This window comes from Vicugna pacos, unplaced genomic scaffold (assembly GCF_048564905.1).
Source record: "Vicugna pacos unplaced genomic scaffold, VicPac4 scaffold_20, whole genome shotgun sequence".
In the NCBI taxonomy this organism is placed as follows: Eukaryota; Metazoa; Chordata; class Mammalia; order Artiodactyla; family Camelidae; genus Vicugna; species Vicugna pacos.
Genome location: NW_027328741.1, coordinates 63,964,491 through 63,981,248, shown reverse-complemented (window position 1 = coordinate 63,981,248; position 16,758 = coordinate 63,964,491). Strand labels below are relative to the sequence as shown.

Genomic DNA, 16,758 nt, shown 5'->3' with positions numbered 1-16,758 from the left:
CACAAACAAAACTGAGTGATGAATATATGTCCAGAATTCTACTCCTAAGTATATAGTGAAAATAATTTAAAACAGCTACTCAAACAAATACATGTCTAAGCGTGTTCTTACAGCACTATTCACAATAGCCAAAAGGTGCTCCTCGCCTTGAATGGATAAACAAATCATGGAAATACATACAGTGGAATATTACCCCATCATAAGTGGAATGAAGTAGTGGTGCATGCTACAATATCAATCATCCTCCAGAGTATTATGCTAAGTGAAAAAAGCCAGATGCAAAAGATCACAACATATATGATTCCATTAATATAAAATATTCAGAACAGATGAATCTGTAGAGATAGAACATAAATTGGTGGTTGCCAGAGTCTGAGGGAGGAATTAATGGGGAGAAACTGTTCAATGGGTAATGGGTTTTTGTTTTGTTTTTTTTTTTTAATGGAGGTACAGGGGATTGAACCCAGGACCTCTTGCTTGCTAGGCATGCACTCTACCACTAAGCTATTACCCTCCCAGGTGAAGAGTTTTTTTACTTTGAAGTAGTGAAAATGTTTTGAAGCAAGATAGAGTTGGTAGTTGCAAAAACATTGTGATTAACTAAGTGCCACTGAAGTGTTTACTCTAAAATGGTTCATTTTATGTAATGTGGATTTTGCCATTTAAAATTATTTAAAAAGTACCAGGTGACAAGGTTGGAGCAGCACCATATCCCATATTTTCAAAATCACAAATGGTTTAAATACATCTATTACATGAGGAGAGAAAGTGGCGTTTGTCATTATCCATCACTGGGAGCTTGGTGAGGACTGGAAGTAATTTTAGGGTCTTCTTGGAAGATGAATTCAATTTGCCTCTTATATATATTCAGTTTTATTATGACATTAGATTACGAGAGCTTGTGAAAATCACTTTTAATGACTTGATTCTGTGCCGTGTGCTGCTTTATTTTCCATGCTTGCCTGAGATTTTAGTTGGTCTCATCGATCCAGCCTCGAAAATGAAAACAGGAAAGTATAAATGATCCTGTTTTGAAACGTGTTCTCTCTGTGCAATGGGAAGATAATTATACCAATGTGGATGGGCAGATGAGGTTATTCAGTCTCAAGTGCTTTATTTTTGGCTCTTAAATCATTTAGAGTAGCCACATATAAATAAAATGATCTGGATAATTATAAACAGTCTTAATATATTGTGTGAACCAATCTGTGCCACTGTTGGTAGTTGTTTGCACACATCTATGCTTGGTAAAGCAGGCTCTTTCCAAGATTGTGGCGTAAATATTTAGATTTTTTAGATAAAGAACTTCATTAGGTTTTGGTGGTGTACCTCTTTGCAAACATCATTTTTTAAGGTTGTGTCTCTATATGGAATCCTCTCTGTGTTGTTGGACAGCCTTTCTGCTGTGTATGTTGCATAAGTGATTTCACATCCTTAGAATATCTGTGAAGGGTTAATGTTATTATCTCATTATTGCAAATGAGATAACTGAGGTTCGAAGAAGTTAAGCGAAACCCGCAAGAGGATCAGTGGTGTTAGGATTCATCCTCACATACTTAGGCTACCTGTGGCTGGGATCCCATTGTACAACTTTTCTTTAGCAAAACGTCTTATGCACTAGCTCATGCATGAATTGCTGAGCTTGCTTGTTGACTGTTCACTTGGCTTCCCTGAAGAATATCTTATCTGTGTGCTCACACTTCTGAGTTAGCCTGTATAGACAAGCTGTCAGAATGTTGGTGGGAATATTGACATTTAACTGCATGGTGGAAATGGGTATATCAGTTTATAGGACAGCTTAAGTTTTAAAAAAAATCATCCCAGCACCCCAAGTGAATCTAAGGGTGCTGAATGATGGATGACTGGGGAGGATGCTAAATTTGGGTCATGGGAAACCTGAAAATTTGGGAATTTAAGGAAGGCAGAAATAGAACCAAATTCATGTGTCAGTCTAAGTTTTTCAAAATTTGATGTCAGATACCTCTTCCTATACAGGCTTTCTCTCTTCCTCCTGCAGCTTCAGGATTAACTGTCTTCCACATACCTTGTGTTTTCCTATCACTATACCTTTGTTGACATTTGGATTGCCTGGAGTGCCCTCCCTGGTTGCCACTGATTCTCAGCCTTGCTCCTTCTGCTTGTTGAAAGCCTTCTGCTCTTAGGCTAGTCCCTCAGAAAGCCTCCTCTTCCTTAAACCACCATAGCAGTCTCTGTTTAAAACATCAATTTGCAGCTTGAAATTTACTTTTGGACTAGGTGTTATTTTTATGTATTTATAGCTCATCTCTGTTATTAATCATGAGCTGGGAGATGAATAATAATATCTTCACTTGTATTTATTCCATTATATGCCTTGGACTTGGTATGTGCTCATGAAATAGTAGTTGATAATTTTATAACTCTTGAAGGCAGGGTTTTCTCAAAACATATCAATAAAATACCATTTCTGGGAGAGATGCTCTCCCTAAAAGGTAGCCATTGGTCAAATAAGGTTAAAAACCACCACATACCATTTCTATCTCAGGAAGTTTACATAGTAGTTGGCATTTTCAACATCCACTGCTCTACAGTAGTGAGACTGATTTTACTATTTTAACCCGTACTTCTAAGCTCACCTTCTAATTTTTAAAATAAGAACTCTTCCAATATCTCCTATTCCTCAAAATGTTCTTAGCAAGAAACTGCTTCAAGGTCTTTTTGTATAAAAATTTTGCTCATAATAGTCACAAATGTGGAAACTGGAGTTTGATACAATCTAGTCTGTACATTTTGTTCGGCCTTTCCACATAGTACTTGGGAAGGCACCCCCCCTTAGTTGTATTGGTGTGTTTGTGTGTGTGTGTGTGTGTGTGTGTGTGTGTCTTTGCATGTCCTATACAATTTGGACTCAACCTGAAAATAGATTGAGATTGAAAAGAGAATGGTTGGAACTGGTCTTTCAGCTTGATTATCTGCTGGAATCTCTATTACTTCTCATAATATGCTTGAAAAGTTTTATTTGTACCTTAAGGGCAATGAGCCTGGCCTCATTTACAAATATGAATGCAGATGTTAGGAGGGGACTGTCTTCTCCCCCAGACTGTGTGGCTCACTGTTAGCTTGTTTTATTTACTTCCTCTGAAAAGAAATATCCATCCCTTGGAATTAGACCCAGTATTGTTAGTGGGGAAACTCAGTTTTGGAGTCAGAAAGTTTCAATTTAATTCCCAACTCAGGCCTGTGTGACCCTGAGCAGGTTTTCCTTCCAGAGCCACTGACTCATCATCTACGAAACAAGATGAGTCACTTCTGCCTCCAAGAGCATTTTACAAGGACAGTGCCTGGCCCAGGAGAGATGCTGCACAAGTATTGGTCCCTTTTTGCAGTTATTTTTTGTGTCAGGTTATGACAGGAGAGTTCCACAGGCATAAAGTCATACGGACAAAGCTGCCTCTCCCCGTTGTTGCCATTCCGCGTTTCACGGCATTTCTTCAAACCATGAATGGTGTCGCTCTCCTTCACGTCTTCTGTCTCTGTGTGGCAACTGTAGGGGTGGGCAGGGGTTAGTAAGAGTTGAATTAATATCTATAAGGGGAATATTTGAATTCTAAAAATAGTGAATAAATAACCTGAAAGAGAGTTTAAAAATTTTTTATTGTAATCATTTGAGATACGGGAAAGCAACTTACAAATGATCAGTTTAGTCTTATCATCTGTTAATTGTAAAACTCCATCCCCCCATTTTTTATATATACATATAATATATATATAATATGTGCTATATATTATTATATATAATACATGTTTATTTATTTTTATATACATTATATATAAATATTTATATATATATAAATACTTTGGTTGGAATAATTCATCACATCATTCAAAGGGGAATAGTAAATGCATTAGGAGAAACTTCCAACTTTTGTATAAATCCATTATATAATTTTGTTTTATTTTTAATTTTTATTTTTTGGGGTGGTAATTATGTTTGTTTGTTTGTTTATTGGGGGAGGTACTGGGGACTGAACCCAAGACCTTGTGCATGCTAAGCATGCACTCTACCACTTGAGCTATACCCTCCCCCCATTATATAATTTTAGCCATGGGTTCATTTCCATGTGGTTTAGGATTATATATGACTATGCACAAACAGCATAAAAGGATCATCGTGGTGACAGTCTTGCTTAAGGTTACATATTTGGAGGTGAAATCACTCAATAGAAAATTAGATTGATAATTTTGGGGAGTGAGTAGAATAGATTGTTCAACATATACTGTGGTTTTCAGGCCAACTGACTACTCTGACTCCCATTTTGCAGAAAACCATGTACTTGTTACATGTGGTTGTCAATACGTGTCAGTCCTGTCTGTCTCCAGCCATCCATGGCTAAACTGTTCCTGGGAGAAGCCCACTTGTCCCTGTGAAGGATGACAAATGGCAGCTTTGCTGCTGTATCTACCTTTCTAAATGCCGAATTCTCTCCTGGCAGGTTTTCTTGACATAAATATTATGACTGGCTTAAAAAAATCATTTTTCTGTACTTTATTGGTTTAGACACCAGGTGACGTCTTGTGAGCTAAGCTGAAGTAACAGGCAGTGATGAACCTAAAAGTTCCTTGGACTGGCTTTGTTTTTATATTCATCAGCATCTGTCTTGATCTGGTTGATTGCAGGAGATGTATCGGGGAGTCTCTGTCCAGCATCTCCTCCTCCTGAACAGATAGCTTGTGAAATTCCCTGCTGAATGGACTGTGTGGTGAGTGAGTGGACAGAGTGGTCATCCTGCTCCCAGTCTTGTTCAAATAAAAACTCAGATGGAAACAGACCAGGTCGAGGACTATACTGGCGTTGGCTGGAGAAGGTGAGTAATAGGAAAGGCTTCTGTTCCCTACATCCAAATGAACAGTTTGTTTTCCAGGTGTGCCTTTTCTCTTTGATCCTCTGCAGGTTCCCATATCGACATGAATTACTTAAGCCCATCCTATATACAGGCTGTGGCAATCAGACAGATGTTAGTTTTTGAAATAGTTTTTGGGGAAAAAAATAAAGCTGGGTTGATATACCTCCCAATTCAGATAGCTCATGCAATTGGGAACCTAATTGGAATATGTCTGGTAAAATGAGTTCCAAATTAGGAGTTAAGAGACATGGCTTCTTGAACAAGAGCCACCACTGATATTGGTAGGCTACCTGATTTGTGTGCCCTCATCTCCTGTTCTGTCAGGCTAGCCTGTGGTGAGAGGGAGAAAGATGAAGGCTGTGGAAATGGCTCTGAAGAAGCTAAAATGGTACTATGAGAATGTAAATGGGTGACATCAGAGCAAATGAGAGGAGCTACTCTTCCTATCACTTACAGCGATGGTCTCAGTCTCCAGACACATGTGTCATTTCTTTCAGGTCCTCCCTCGGCTTTGTGTGCCTACAGCTCAGTTGGAACTGTACAGTAGTATGGCTACTGGCTTTGAGGAAATTTTTAAACAAGATTCTGTTCTGTGGTCCTAAGAAATGGGGCCAGGGTCAAGATGAAGGAAGATTTTCATATTCTTAAAGTGCATTTGCTTTCTCTTCTTGTCTGTTATACTTCTGGAGGGAGAAAAAGTCAATAGTATTTAATGGGGGAAAAGAAATAACAAGAATAACAAGACCAAGGTCATAGATCTTCTCCAGCATTTGGCCCACTGAATAAAACATTATAGAGTGGAGGAGGAGGGGGAAAAAAGTCAAGACTTTAGGTAAATACCAGTTTTTACATGGATATAAAAATGGGAAAGAAAAGATAGTCATGAAATTTGGTTGTCTGACTCACCCAGGATTGTAAGGGTGCACATCTGTCTGGTCTGCCTGGCAGTGGATAACACATTGCCTGGTATTATTTCTGAGTTTAAGGATGGGCTCTCTCCTGCCAAACTTTGAGATTTCTCAATTTCTCAAATAGCAGTAAAATGCACTGCTTGATGGAGGATAGAGGTCTTAAAGTGGTTCTCTGAGAGAAAATAATAGTCTCTTAGGAAAGAAAGAGCTTATGTAGGTAATGTGTGTGTATGTGTGTATTTGACCTGATACCACTTCAAGGTCATGGGTTACTATAGCTAACTGACTAATTTGTGTAGGCATAATAATATTAAGATAAAAGCAGATTTCTTTGGAGTTTATCTCAGAAATGCATGACTCAGAGGTGGAAAGTAGAATCAATTGATTTTTTACATCTAATTGACATGCACCATTATCTGTTCTTTGGGAGAGAAGGGTGCAATGTATTGTTCTCAGGTTGTTCCTCAGGATGAAAGAACCATGACCTTCAAGTTGGAAATGGAGTGACTTGGCTCAGGCCAATGAAAGGTTGTTTCACAAAGGCCCTCTTTCTAGACCATTTAAACAGTTAAAACAACAAAAAACAAGAACGACAGTAACAACAGCAGCCACATGGCGATAACACCAGTGCCCGCTGTGTATTCTGTTTGATTTTGGTGTTTGCAAGTGGAAAGCCATGCCCCCCTAGTCAGGCCCTCCACGAGTATCGTTCATGCAATGACCATTCTTGTCTGCAACTCTACTGGGAGACAGCTCCGTGGGGCCCCTGTTCTGAAGACACATTGGTAACTGCCCTTAATGCAACCATTGGCTGGAATGGAGAAGCGACATGTGGCATGGGCATTCAGACACGGAGGGTCTTCTGTGTCAAGAGTCATGTGGGACAGGTGATGACAAAAAGGTATTATTGATAATTTATTGAAAGTACATAGGATTATGGCATAGTTGAATATTTTCAGTCAGAAGCATTTTTCAAGCCCTGAATATGTCTCAATCTGTGCTGGAGTAAGAGATTTTTGTTTTGCTTTGTTTGACTCTTCAGGACTTAAAAAATATGCCTCAACCAGAGGTAGACAATTTACTAAGTTGTAATGTGTGCATTAATTAATGGATAACAGTAAATATAATGCCCACCCATATTGAATCGTTTTGAGTAACCAGATTTTCTAGAGCTGATATCAGTATTTTTGACTCTTTTTCAGTCACATAAAGACAAGGTCCATGTGAAGGTAGGTTACACACACACTTTGAAAATACAGGGCTATGTTCACTCTTCTTTAGGTCCCGCTGCTCTTGTCTGCACTGAGTAAATCCACACGGTCATTTTAAATCAACTAATTCCTGCCCTTGAGTAGGCTTACAGTCTCATGCATGCCATACCCTGCACAGGGAGAGGTAAATTAAAAAAAAAGGAGGAGAATGTGGACATGTGGACTAGGATATAGACATCAGCAAGGATCAGGACAGTTGCAAGTGATGGAGGGAAAAAGAGCACTTGGCTGGAGGAGTTTCTTTAGACCAAATGGGGAGACATAAGTCTTCCTGCAGTCCATGCAGGAGGGCTCCTGGAAGAGAAAATGTAAGGGACCTGCCTCATGTACAGAGACTGGGTAACTGGCCTGCCATAGAGATTTCCAAGTGGCTACATGTGAATGAGTCCCCTTCCAGTGATGGAAGACTCTACTCCAGCCGCAGGGGCAGTGTGGGTCCCCAGGCTGGGCTGGTGCAAACTTGGGTCTAGGGTCACAAACTAGGCAACTTTGAGCTCTTCCCAAGGCATTTCTAAGTTGGGAAAATGATACCCTCTCTTCTTTCTGATCTTGATGCTTTGAGAGTATGAGTGGAGAGTTGACATGACTGTGCTCTCGCCTGATGGAAAAAGCAGGAGGAGAGAGTAAAATTGATGCTCAGGAAGAAGCAGAAACTGAAGCAGAACAAATCCTGGCAGCATCCAGCCCTGGTCCCATCCCCACTGAGGGAGCTGCCTTTCCTGGCAACCTGGGCAACTACATTTGCTCTCATGCCTGCTTCCATCCAGTTTGTGTTGCTGTCATGGGCAACTCAGACACCTGATTAATCTCATCTTGGGGCACCATGATGACGGACTCTGGGCCTTAGCCACATTGCCATGGAAACCGCTTGGGTTGTGTATAAGGAAAGTCATAGAACCTGAGCTGCTGATGGCAGAAATAGGGCAGACTGGCCAGATACTGTGGTGTTAGAGCATCTGAGGAGCAGATGGCTGTGCAAATACAAGAGAAGATAACTAGGGCTGGAAGTGAAGCATAGTCAAGAAGACTGAATCTCCCCCCTCCCAAATGTGGCGTTCAGTAAGCTGGGGTTGGATGATCTTCACTGTTGCCACCACAGATTTTAGCACCGTGTCTGGCATGTGGTTAGTGTCCATAAACGTTTTTAGAATTTATGAATGAATCAGACCTATGTGTAGGAAAGTAACAGGGTTTGACATGGAACAGATATGAATTGTAGAAGATTAAAGAAGCTGATGTTTATCCTTTGCTTTAAGAAAAAATATAAAATATTTAAAAATATAAAAATGTGAAATAGAAAAAGATAAAATCTACCATGATAAATTTTGGCTAAGGGGACTGACACGAAGTGTGATGTGCAGATTGTATGTATGTCCTTCTGCTCTTATTAAGTCATAAATGTTATTTCTGCTTTAGCATCTAACTCTAAGTTGCTTGTGATACTTTTTGGAATGTCAGTTTACACCAGTGTGTGTTTCAGTTTACCTGGTGGTAACAAAACACCATGCGGATCAATCGAGTCAGTGAAAGTTTTAGCCAAACATGGACAATAACGTTTGCACATCATTTGGTTCAGGACATAATCAAATTCATGAGGTTATGGTAAAATTCTGAAAGGCTTATAAAGATACCAAGCAGACAAAAGAACTCTTTTTATCTTGAGACGGATTGCAGCCTTGATAGTGTTCATTTTTATCATGTAAATTTCCAACTGCTGAAAAAAAGATGCGTGACATATTAGCTTGAATATCCAAATAAAAATTAGTATAGCTTAGATATAGGAATGGATGCTACATGAAATGCAGCAAACTATTATTCTTTACAGTGATGAGAAAATTGAGCATACTTGAAGTATGAGCTCTCTTCCAGGTAATGTTTCACCTCTGAACCACAACAGGAAAAATCTACTTGATGTGAATGCAGTTTATTTTTTTGTCTTAGCAATGGAGCATTAGAATTGAGACCGACAGCTACCAAAGACATTATCATCACATTTCAAACACTATTTGGACATGAAAAGTTGGATTATATGTTCAAACAGACCCCTATTTCCTTGTCTGGCTTTCTGATTACTATAATGACAGTTTTTTATAAAGTCTCTAAGCCCATCAGCTTATTCAAAGGTTAACTTAATGATATTTTGTCAGAAGAAAAATCACAGGGCCAACAGTTTATAGTTTAAAGCACAATTCACAAATGCATATGCATTTGTTTGATAATTTACGTGAGACTAAAAATATCATCATGACAATGAATAACCTCCAGTTTTGCTTGATTTTCCAACACAAGAAAATTAATTGCACATATGTTTTCCCTAAAACACACACACACACACATACTTTTTTTTTTTGCACTTTTAATGAGGCTGGAGACTTAACAACCTAGTTTTAGTTTTTACTGTATGTCTCCAAACAGTCCTGCTCAACAAGGGAAGCCTGCATTGACTTAAGAAAAGTTAATTAAAATTCTTGAGGTAATGAGATTAATTGAGCTAAGAAAATAATACCTAGTATCCAGTGGAGCACATAGTGAGATAGAAGATCAGCGGTAGAAAGTATCCTTTGCTCTGTCGTTTCAGAAAAATACACTTTTGCTCTTTTTGATGTGAAAGCCATTGTAGTGGAAAAAAATCCCCTCCCTTTTGTGAAATCCTGGGGGTGGGGGTGATGGCAATAGAAAGGGAAGAGGAAAATATCCTCAAGAAAGAGTGGGCTTCAGGGTAGAGAGAAAGAAGCATGTCTCCATGGACTGGATGGGCTAACATCATGTGCTCTAGCCCTAAACCCACTGCACTGGGATGTACAGAATTCCTTGCAAGTTCTTGCTTCCCTAGGGTGGTGTTTTGGTTTCCACGTAATTGTATAGGTTGCCATTGTATGTGTAATAGAATTGATTTTATCAGAAAATGAGGACTAGGGGTGTGGGTATAGCTCAGTGACAGAGCACGTGCTTAGCACTTAGCATGCATGAGGTTCAGTCTCCAATACCTCCATTAAAAAAAAAAGAAAAGAAAATGAGGACTAGCTAAGACACAACTGACACAGAGTGAGAGCTTGTTGGGATATTTTGGGACGTTTGTTTGGTTTTGTTTCACTACTCAATTTTTTTTTTCAGTTGCAATGTGCAAAAAATAATAACTAAGATTAAAATCCCACAACTCAAAGCCTTCCAAAGGTCCTAAAAGGTACTTTCTGCCATTAACATGAAAACATGGGCCCTTTTGTGAGATCTAGTAATTGAGAGCTCCGTTTACACATTTCCTGTTGAAAAAGTTGGCAGGTTGAGATGGTACGGCAGTTCCTGGGTTGGAGGACTACTCAAGGGAAGGGGTTGGAGTGCTGAGTCTGCACCATGATTGTGGACACATAACTGGAAAATGGCAGATCTCTGTAGCTCAATTTGATGCATTTCAGCACAGTGATTATAAGGAACTGAAACCTATAGGACGCCAAGAGGCAATCATCATGGAATACTCCAGTGCAAGTCCAGGAAAGTGTATGTGTTGAAATGAAATGTACTCATCCTTTTATCAAAAGTACTTCCAATCAAGGATCAGAGTGTTACAGGAGAGTAGGAAGTATGAATTTTGGCAAAAGGCAAGGAGCCATGATGTGTTTATTAACTAAAAACTGACTCTGTGTGTTTCCCTGGTTTTTAAGGCTTCAGTTTTGTTTCAGAGATGGCTGGATAAATGTGCCTAATATTCCCAGGGATTTGCCTTGTGGCTCCAACAGCATAAGTACTATTCAGTCACTCACTTCCTGTTACTAAATATATGCAATGCATTAAGATCTTCTGGCATTTTTAAGTTATGATATAAAATGGAATCCTACCGTCAAAATTAGTGTATGTACAAAGTATGCACATATATGCACACTTGTGCACACACATACCCAGAAAACCAGCAGCATGAAAGATGTCAAAAGCTATTTCTTATTCAGTGACAATAAACGATACAGAGAATAAACATTATAGTTTTTAGAAGTGGAGGATACATAAGCTGCTAATGGTCGAAGAGAATATTTTTGAAGACTAAGAGGAAATTTATGAAATTGGAAATGAGATGGTCCTTGAAGGGGTTAGACAGCATATAAATAGGAGGAAGAGGAAGTTGAACCTCTAAGGAAAACGTCTGCATTATTGGCTGAAAAAATGAACAGAAAGACAGTTTCACTGGCAAGAAAATACTTGGCTCCTCTCAGACCAGCAATCACATTTCAGGAAAGCCTTCTGTTCATGGCATCTAACCTGATAAAAGCAGTCTAACCTGAGTTTGACATATGCCTTTGAGGGGATTTTACCTTTCTCACTGGTGGACTTAGGGGAAGAACACAGAGAAAGAGGACCATGTTACGAAGTTGACCTTAGGCCTGTTGAGTGTTTGTGGTGTGTGATGCTAACAAAGTGTCAATAAACATAAGCAATATTGGTTTCCCAAAAAAGATGAACAGCTGCTCCTAACTGGAAGTGAACAAAGTGCCTGCAGATTTAGCCACTCTCTTCAGAGCACCTGAAGCCAAGCCAGCAGCACAGGCATTTCTGAGCTCTTTGTGGACATATGAGTGGGTCCTGGCTGGGTCTGTGCACCCCTAGCCCTGCCGCCCCACTGAGCACACCGGAAGTTGTCCTTCCATTTCCAGCCACATACCAGGAGAGATTGGAGAGCAGACAGAATAAAGAGCAGTTCAATTAAATTTTAGTAGACTTCAGGGTATGAGTAAAGGACTTGGGAGTGAGTTTAGTGTTTTTTGCTATCTCTGTCAAAGGATGACATAAGTCTACCATACCAGAATAGTTTGTATTATTTAAATACTATTTTCTCTAAAGACACTTTTTCATTCCATTGTTGCATTCATTGAATTCAACTACTTAATAGGTAGTTTTTATGTATATTATGGATGATTATTAATAAGACCACTAGCAATTTATTGAGCAGTTTTTTCTGTGCATATATACATTTCCACTTTAATTTATCAGTATTACAGTGTTATAAGCACCACAGTGGAAGTAAAACAATATAGAGGGACTGAGGATGGAAATCTACTACGTTTAGCATCCCACGTCCCAAATACAACCACTTTAGTAGTTTCTATTAACTATTAATAGTTATTTCTTTTCTTCCCCTCTCTTCTCTCTCTCTCTGTTTTTGCTGGGTATGCCTTCATGTGGTTCACAAGTTATAACAAAATACAAAGGGACATCTAATATATGACAATGAATTTCCTTCTACCGCTTCTGCTCCCATCCCCCGCCTCCCCACCTCCTGTCCTGCCATTGGCAGCCACTCTGCTAGTTTCTTGTCTGTCTCCACTGTGTCTTTATGTCAGTGCAGGCAAGCGCCAGGATATATCCTCATCCTCCCTCCCCTTTCCGATGTTTACCTCCTTACTCTAAATGGTGTAGTTTTCATGTATCATTCATATATCTCTTCACTGATCAATTTAAAATGTCCGTTTACACTCCTCTCCTGACTTGACTCCTCTTCCTTTGGTTGGTGCTCTGTTGGTTGGTTATGTTTGCATTTTTGATTAATTTACTTAGAACTTTCTCATTTCATTTATATGTATTGGCTCTCTGAGGACCTGCTTTGTTGGAGGAGGACATCCAAGCCTCCCTCCCCTGCCACCTCCCATCTTGCGCTCACTGTGTCTTCACCTTACGGTGACAAGAAAAATATTGTGTACATTCTGTTCACAGCCAAATTCGTGTCTTGTCTATGTATTGCTTCTAAAGTTTTAAAACTAAGAATAGGTTTTTATTTTTATAATTATGTACCTTGACAAGATTTGGCCTCAGTGAGAGTCTCCTTTTTTGTCAGGTGACCTGGCTTTCTCCCTCACCTCCCCCAGCCATTGTTACCTCTCCTCTTACCTTGGCTTGCTCTTTGCCAGTTGGACAGTTTTTGTGTCTGCACGCTGGTCATTTTGTGCACAGTTGGTAGACGTTCCACTCTGAATTGCCAGCCTTCCATCAGCTCTACGATATTTGAATCCATGATTTCCTTGTTACTTTTACTTCTTCAATTTTCTGTTCTCTTCTACTGGGAAGTCTCAATTGTCTATTTGAATTTGCCAGGTGATTTCTTTTTCTGATCGTTATTTTTCTCAAGTGTTCTGTCTCCATGTGGCTTTGGGTCCATTACTTATTATTTCAGCACCTCAGTTTATCATCTGAAAATGAAGATTATAATGCCTCTCACTGCTGTCATTAGTGATAAATGAAAGAATGTAGGCAAAGCACTTACTCACCACTGACATCTAGTACCAGACTTCCTGCTGTTAAGCTTTAGACGCAATGCATCTCTGTGCTGTATAGGAAGCTTAACGGGAAACAGAATTCAAAGATGCAGACATATGTTGCAGAGTGCTTTTCTGTTCTCCTTTTGGCATGGCACTGTTTTAGAAGATAATAAATGTGGTTTTTAGCCTTCTGTACTCTTGAAAATAAGCAAACAAGCATGCAAATAAAAACAGAATCTTGTTTGCCATGTTCTGAGACTTCAGTTCTTCCAAGTAATGATGAGTCCATTGACTCCGGTCCCCCTAAGTATGAACAGTACATTAATTCTCAGCAGCATAACAGAACTAAGATGTTTCTCCTGTCAATGCTAGTCTGTATATTTGTTCTTTGCAAGCAAACATACTCCACTTATGTCTCACTGACTCCAGCTCATCAATTTACGTGTTCTAAAGAGACACCTGTCAATTACTTAAGTAATTCTAAACCTGTGTTGAGTATCGGGGTGTGCAGTATTTTTGCATGGTCGTCAATGTTTTTTGTTTCCCAATATACCCATGTGTCACCTCGTACACTATCACTGATTTGATATATTCCTGAATAAAACACTTTTCAAAAAATTAAATCTTGTCTATTCTGAAAAAAAATCAAGTGTTCCTTGAATTCATGCTGACGGGGAGATACTCACTTGGCATCTGTCTTACATTAGCTTCAGGGATTTTTTTTTTCTTCTGGTCTAGTGAAAAGAATTTTGGTTTGTGGGTCAAGAGAGGTGAGGTGTGCTTCGGGCTCTCCCTCTGGCTGTGAGGCCTTGGGCACAGCACATAACTTCACCTCCCTGGGTCTCTCTCCCTTCTCTATAAAAGGTCTCAGTGATTTCAGTTCTGAAATCCGATGGTTCTGTGTTAAATTGCTTACTTTCTCCAGGAGGCACTGATGCATTCTCTTCATGTTGGCAGATGCCCAGAATCTACTCGGCCCAAAACAGTACGCCCCTGTCTCCTGTGCAAGAAAGACTGTATCGTGACCATGTTCAGCGAGTGGACGCCCTGCCCAAGGCTGTGCCAGCCAGGTAGGCGGACGCTGTTCCCTTCATGCTTTCTCTCCTTCCTGATCACCTGCTTGCTTTCCCCACTGATAAATATGCCAGAGACTGTGGAACAGAAGCTCCTGTCTTTTCCAATTGCATGTCACCCTGGGAACAAAGGTTGTAAAATTTGTAGATGAAGTCTTAGATTTCCAGATCCCACAGAACTTGGCAGGGAAAACATGATCAATTTTACATGTCGTAGTGCCTCGGGTGTGTGTTGCAGAAGTATTCGTCTTCTGTTGACCCCGTTGTGGCATTTCAATCAGCCATTCACACGTGGTCCCCCATCAGACATCCACACCATCCCATTTATCTGTGGCTCCTGTACTTAGAGCCTGACTCCAGGCATCTTCATTAGAATATAGGGCCTTAAGCGCTAAGCATGTGTCACTGATGAATTTATATTCCAGCCTGTGGAAGAAAAGAGGCAGATACATTAAAAAGTATTGAACAGGTAAGGAAATTGGCAATATATGGTAGGTACTTCTTTCCTTTTAATGGTGATGCTCTGTACCTCTGGATGTATTTGGAGGGCTGTGATCCAGGAGGCTTAATACCTAAGTTCCAATAAACACACAGGAAAACTTTTATAAAATGACTTTCTTAGAACCAGTATTTCCGCCCCACTTATTTCAGTCCCCTGATGAGGTAGTCCAGGTGGAGACACAGGAACTAGTTCCAGAGCTCCGTTTTGGCCTAAGACCTAGAGTTAATAACTTGGTCCCTCTCCCCTAGCCTCAGACCCCAGCCTCGGTTCTATGAATCTTACCATTGCCGTAGTAAGAAAAGTTACACCCAAGAAAGGGAAGGATGGAAAGAGTATTAACCCTACTGCTCGAAGCAAACTTACTCACATCCACACCCCTCTGGCCTTGTCTGGACAGCCGTGTACTCAGGCAGGGCGTGGCTCTCAGTGCATCGCTGCTCTAGCCCCCTGGAAGATCTCCAGGAGAGGAAAGCATGTGGCTCTTTGAAGAGAGAACCCATCCCAGAGATCGAGAGCACTGAACTCCTCTCCTTGGAAAATTCTGGCTCTGTGCATCTAGGATCCCCCAAAGGCTCTCTGACTCACACATCTTCATGGGAGTGACATGACAATGTGGCCAGCATTGACATAGACCTGTCTGCTGCTTCAAAGCCCTTCTCATTGATGGACGGGGGTGGGGGGTGCTGGTAGTGACTGCTTTTGAAGAATATCATCAATCAGTGTCTTAGATTGCAATGGGTTTGGGGGGTGCCTGTATGAAGGTTTTCTAACTGTGCCATTTCCTCTTCTTAAATGACCCTCTGCCCTAGAATTAACATAGTAGCATCCAGTGAACTTTGCCTGTGGATGGAATCAGAAATAAATGTACTGAATACAGAAGAACTTTGACAATACAGTGGAATGTTTATCTGATCTTTTGAGGGGTGGAGATAGCAGTCTCTTCTGGAAACCCTCCAGCACTTATTTTCCAGAATGAAAATTCAGAGTAATTGAGCCGGAGGAACAGGATTTGTTGAGTCACCTGGGGAAGGTCGTTTCCAGACAGAGTGGGATGGAAAAGCTGTGATCTCTATTCTGAACCATTTGAAGGAGGAGATTGGCTTTTGAAATTTTTGTAGTCACTTATCTGAAAAACATTCAAGCTCTTAAAGATATATATAGGAAAAATGCAAGAAGATCAAATAATCTATGCTAATAGAGGTTTATTGAAGTTCAGCTGTTTCTTTTCATTTCTTCCTCATAGGGGATTAGCATAATGCCTCTGTTAAATGGTTTTAAGAGAGGAAAGGACTGAATTAAAAAGAATACCCATGCTGGCAGCCAGATATTGGTGTTTTGAGCTGTCAGGGTCCCCTGACACCTAAGAAGGCATATTAGTTTTGTTGAGCCCATGTGCCCCAGTGGCCAGAGATTACTTCAGCTACCGCTATTGTATGCATCTACATTCAGGAAAATTCCCTCTGCTGTGTGAGCGTCTTCGTCCAGTGCCGCCTAAGGATGGAGGGATCACAGGCCATGCGAGATAACTGCTCTTCCAGCAGTTTTAGCTCTTACTCCCATTTTCAGAGATTCAATTAGTTATTTAAATGGTTGGCATTGTAGTGAAAATAGTTCTAAGCCTCTGTGGTCTCTTTTTGCCTCCAGTTTTTCAAACCTAGATGATTCTCTTCACACCCTGGCAGTCAGGGGACCTGGCAGAGCATAAATTCAATTTTTAGATTTCTTCCAGTCTTCTGCTTCCATCCTATTCACCCACATGTCTAGTTTATACTCGGGGACCAATATATTATTAAATAACCATGGGTTCGTTAGGGAAGACTATGAGAGGGAGGAGATTATTGGAGGAAATGGTAGCTCTAATCCTATGGTTCTCAGGCTT

General features: G+C 40.2%; 1 protein-coding gene across 1 annotated transcript in view; it reads left to right on the top strand.

Moving 5' to 3' along the window:
• LOC140693686 (thrombospondin type-1 domain-containing protein 7B-like) overlaps window positions 1-16,758 on the top strand; it is a 160,598-nt gene that overhangs the window by 22,915 nt on the left and 120,925 nt on the right. Inside the window, 5 exon segments of the mRNA XM_072957394.1 lie at window positions 3,382-3,541; window positions 4,657-4,800; window positions 4,803-4,848; window positions 6,462-6,695; window positions 14,262-14,374. Of these exon segments, the coding sequence (XP_072813495.1) occupies window positions 3,382-3,541; window positions 4,657-4,800; window positions 4,803-4,848; window positions 6,462-6,695; window positions 14,262-14,374 (697 nt within the window).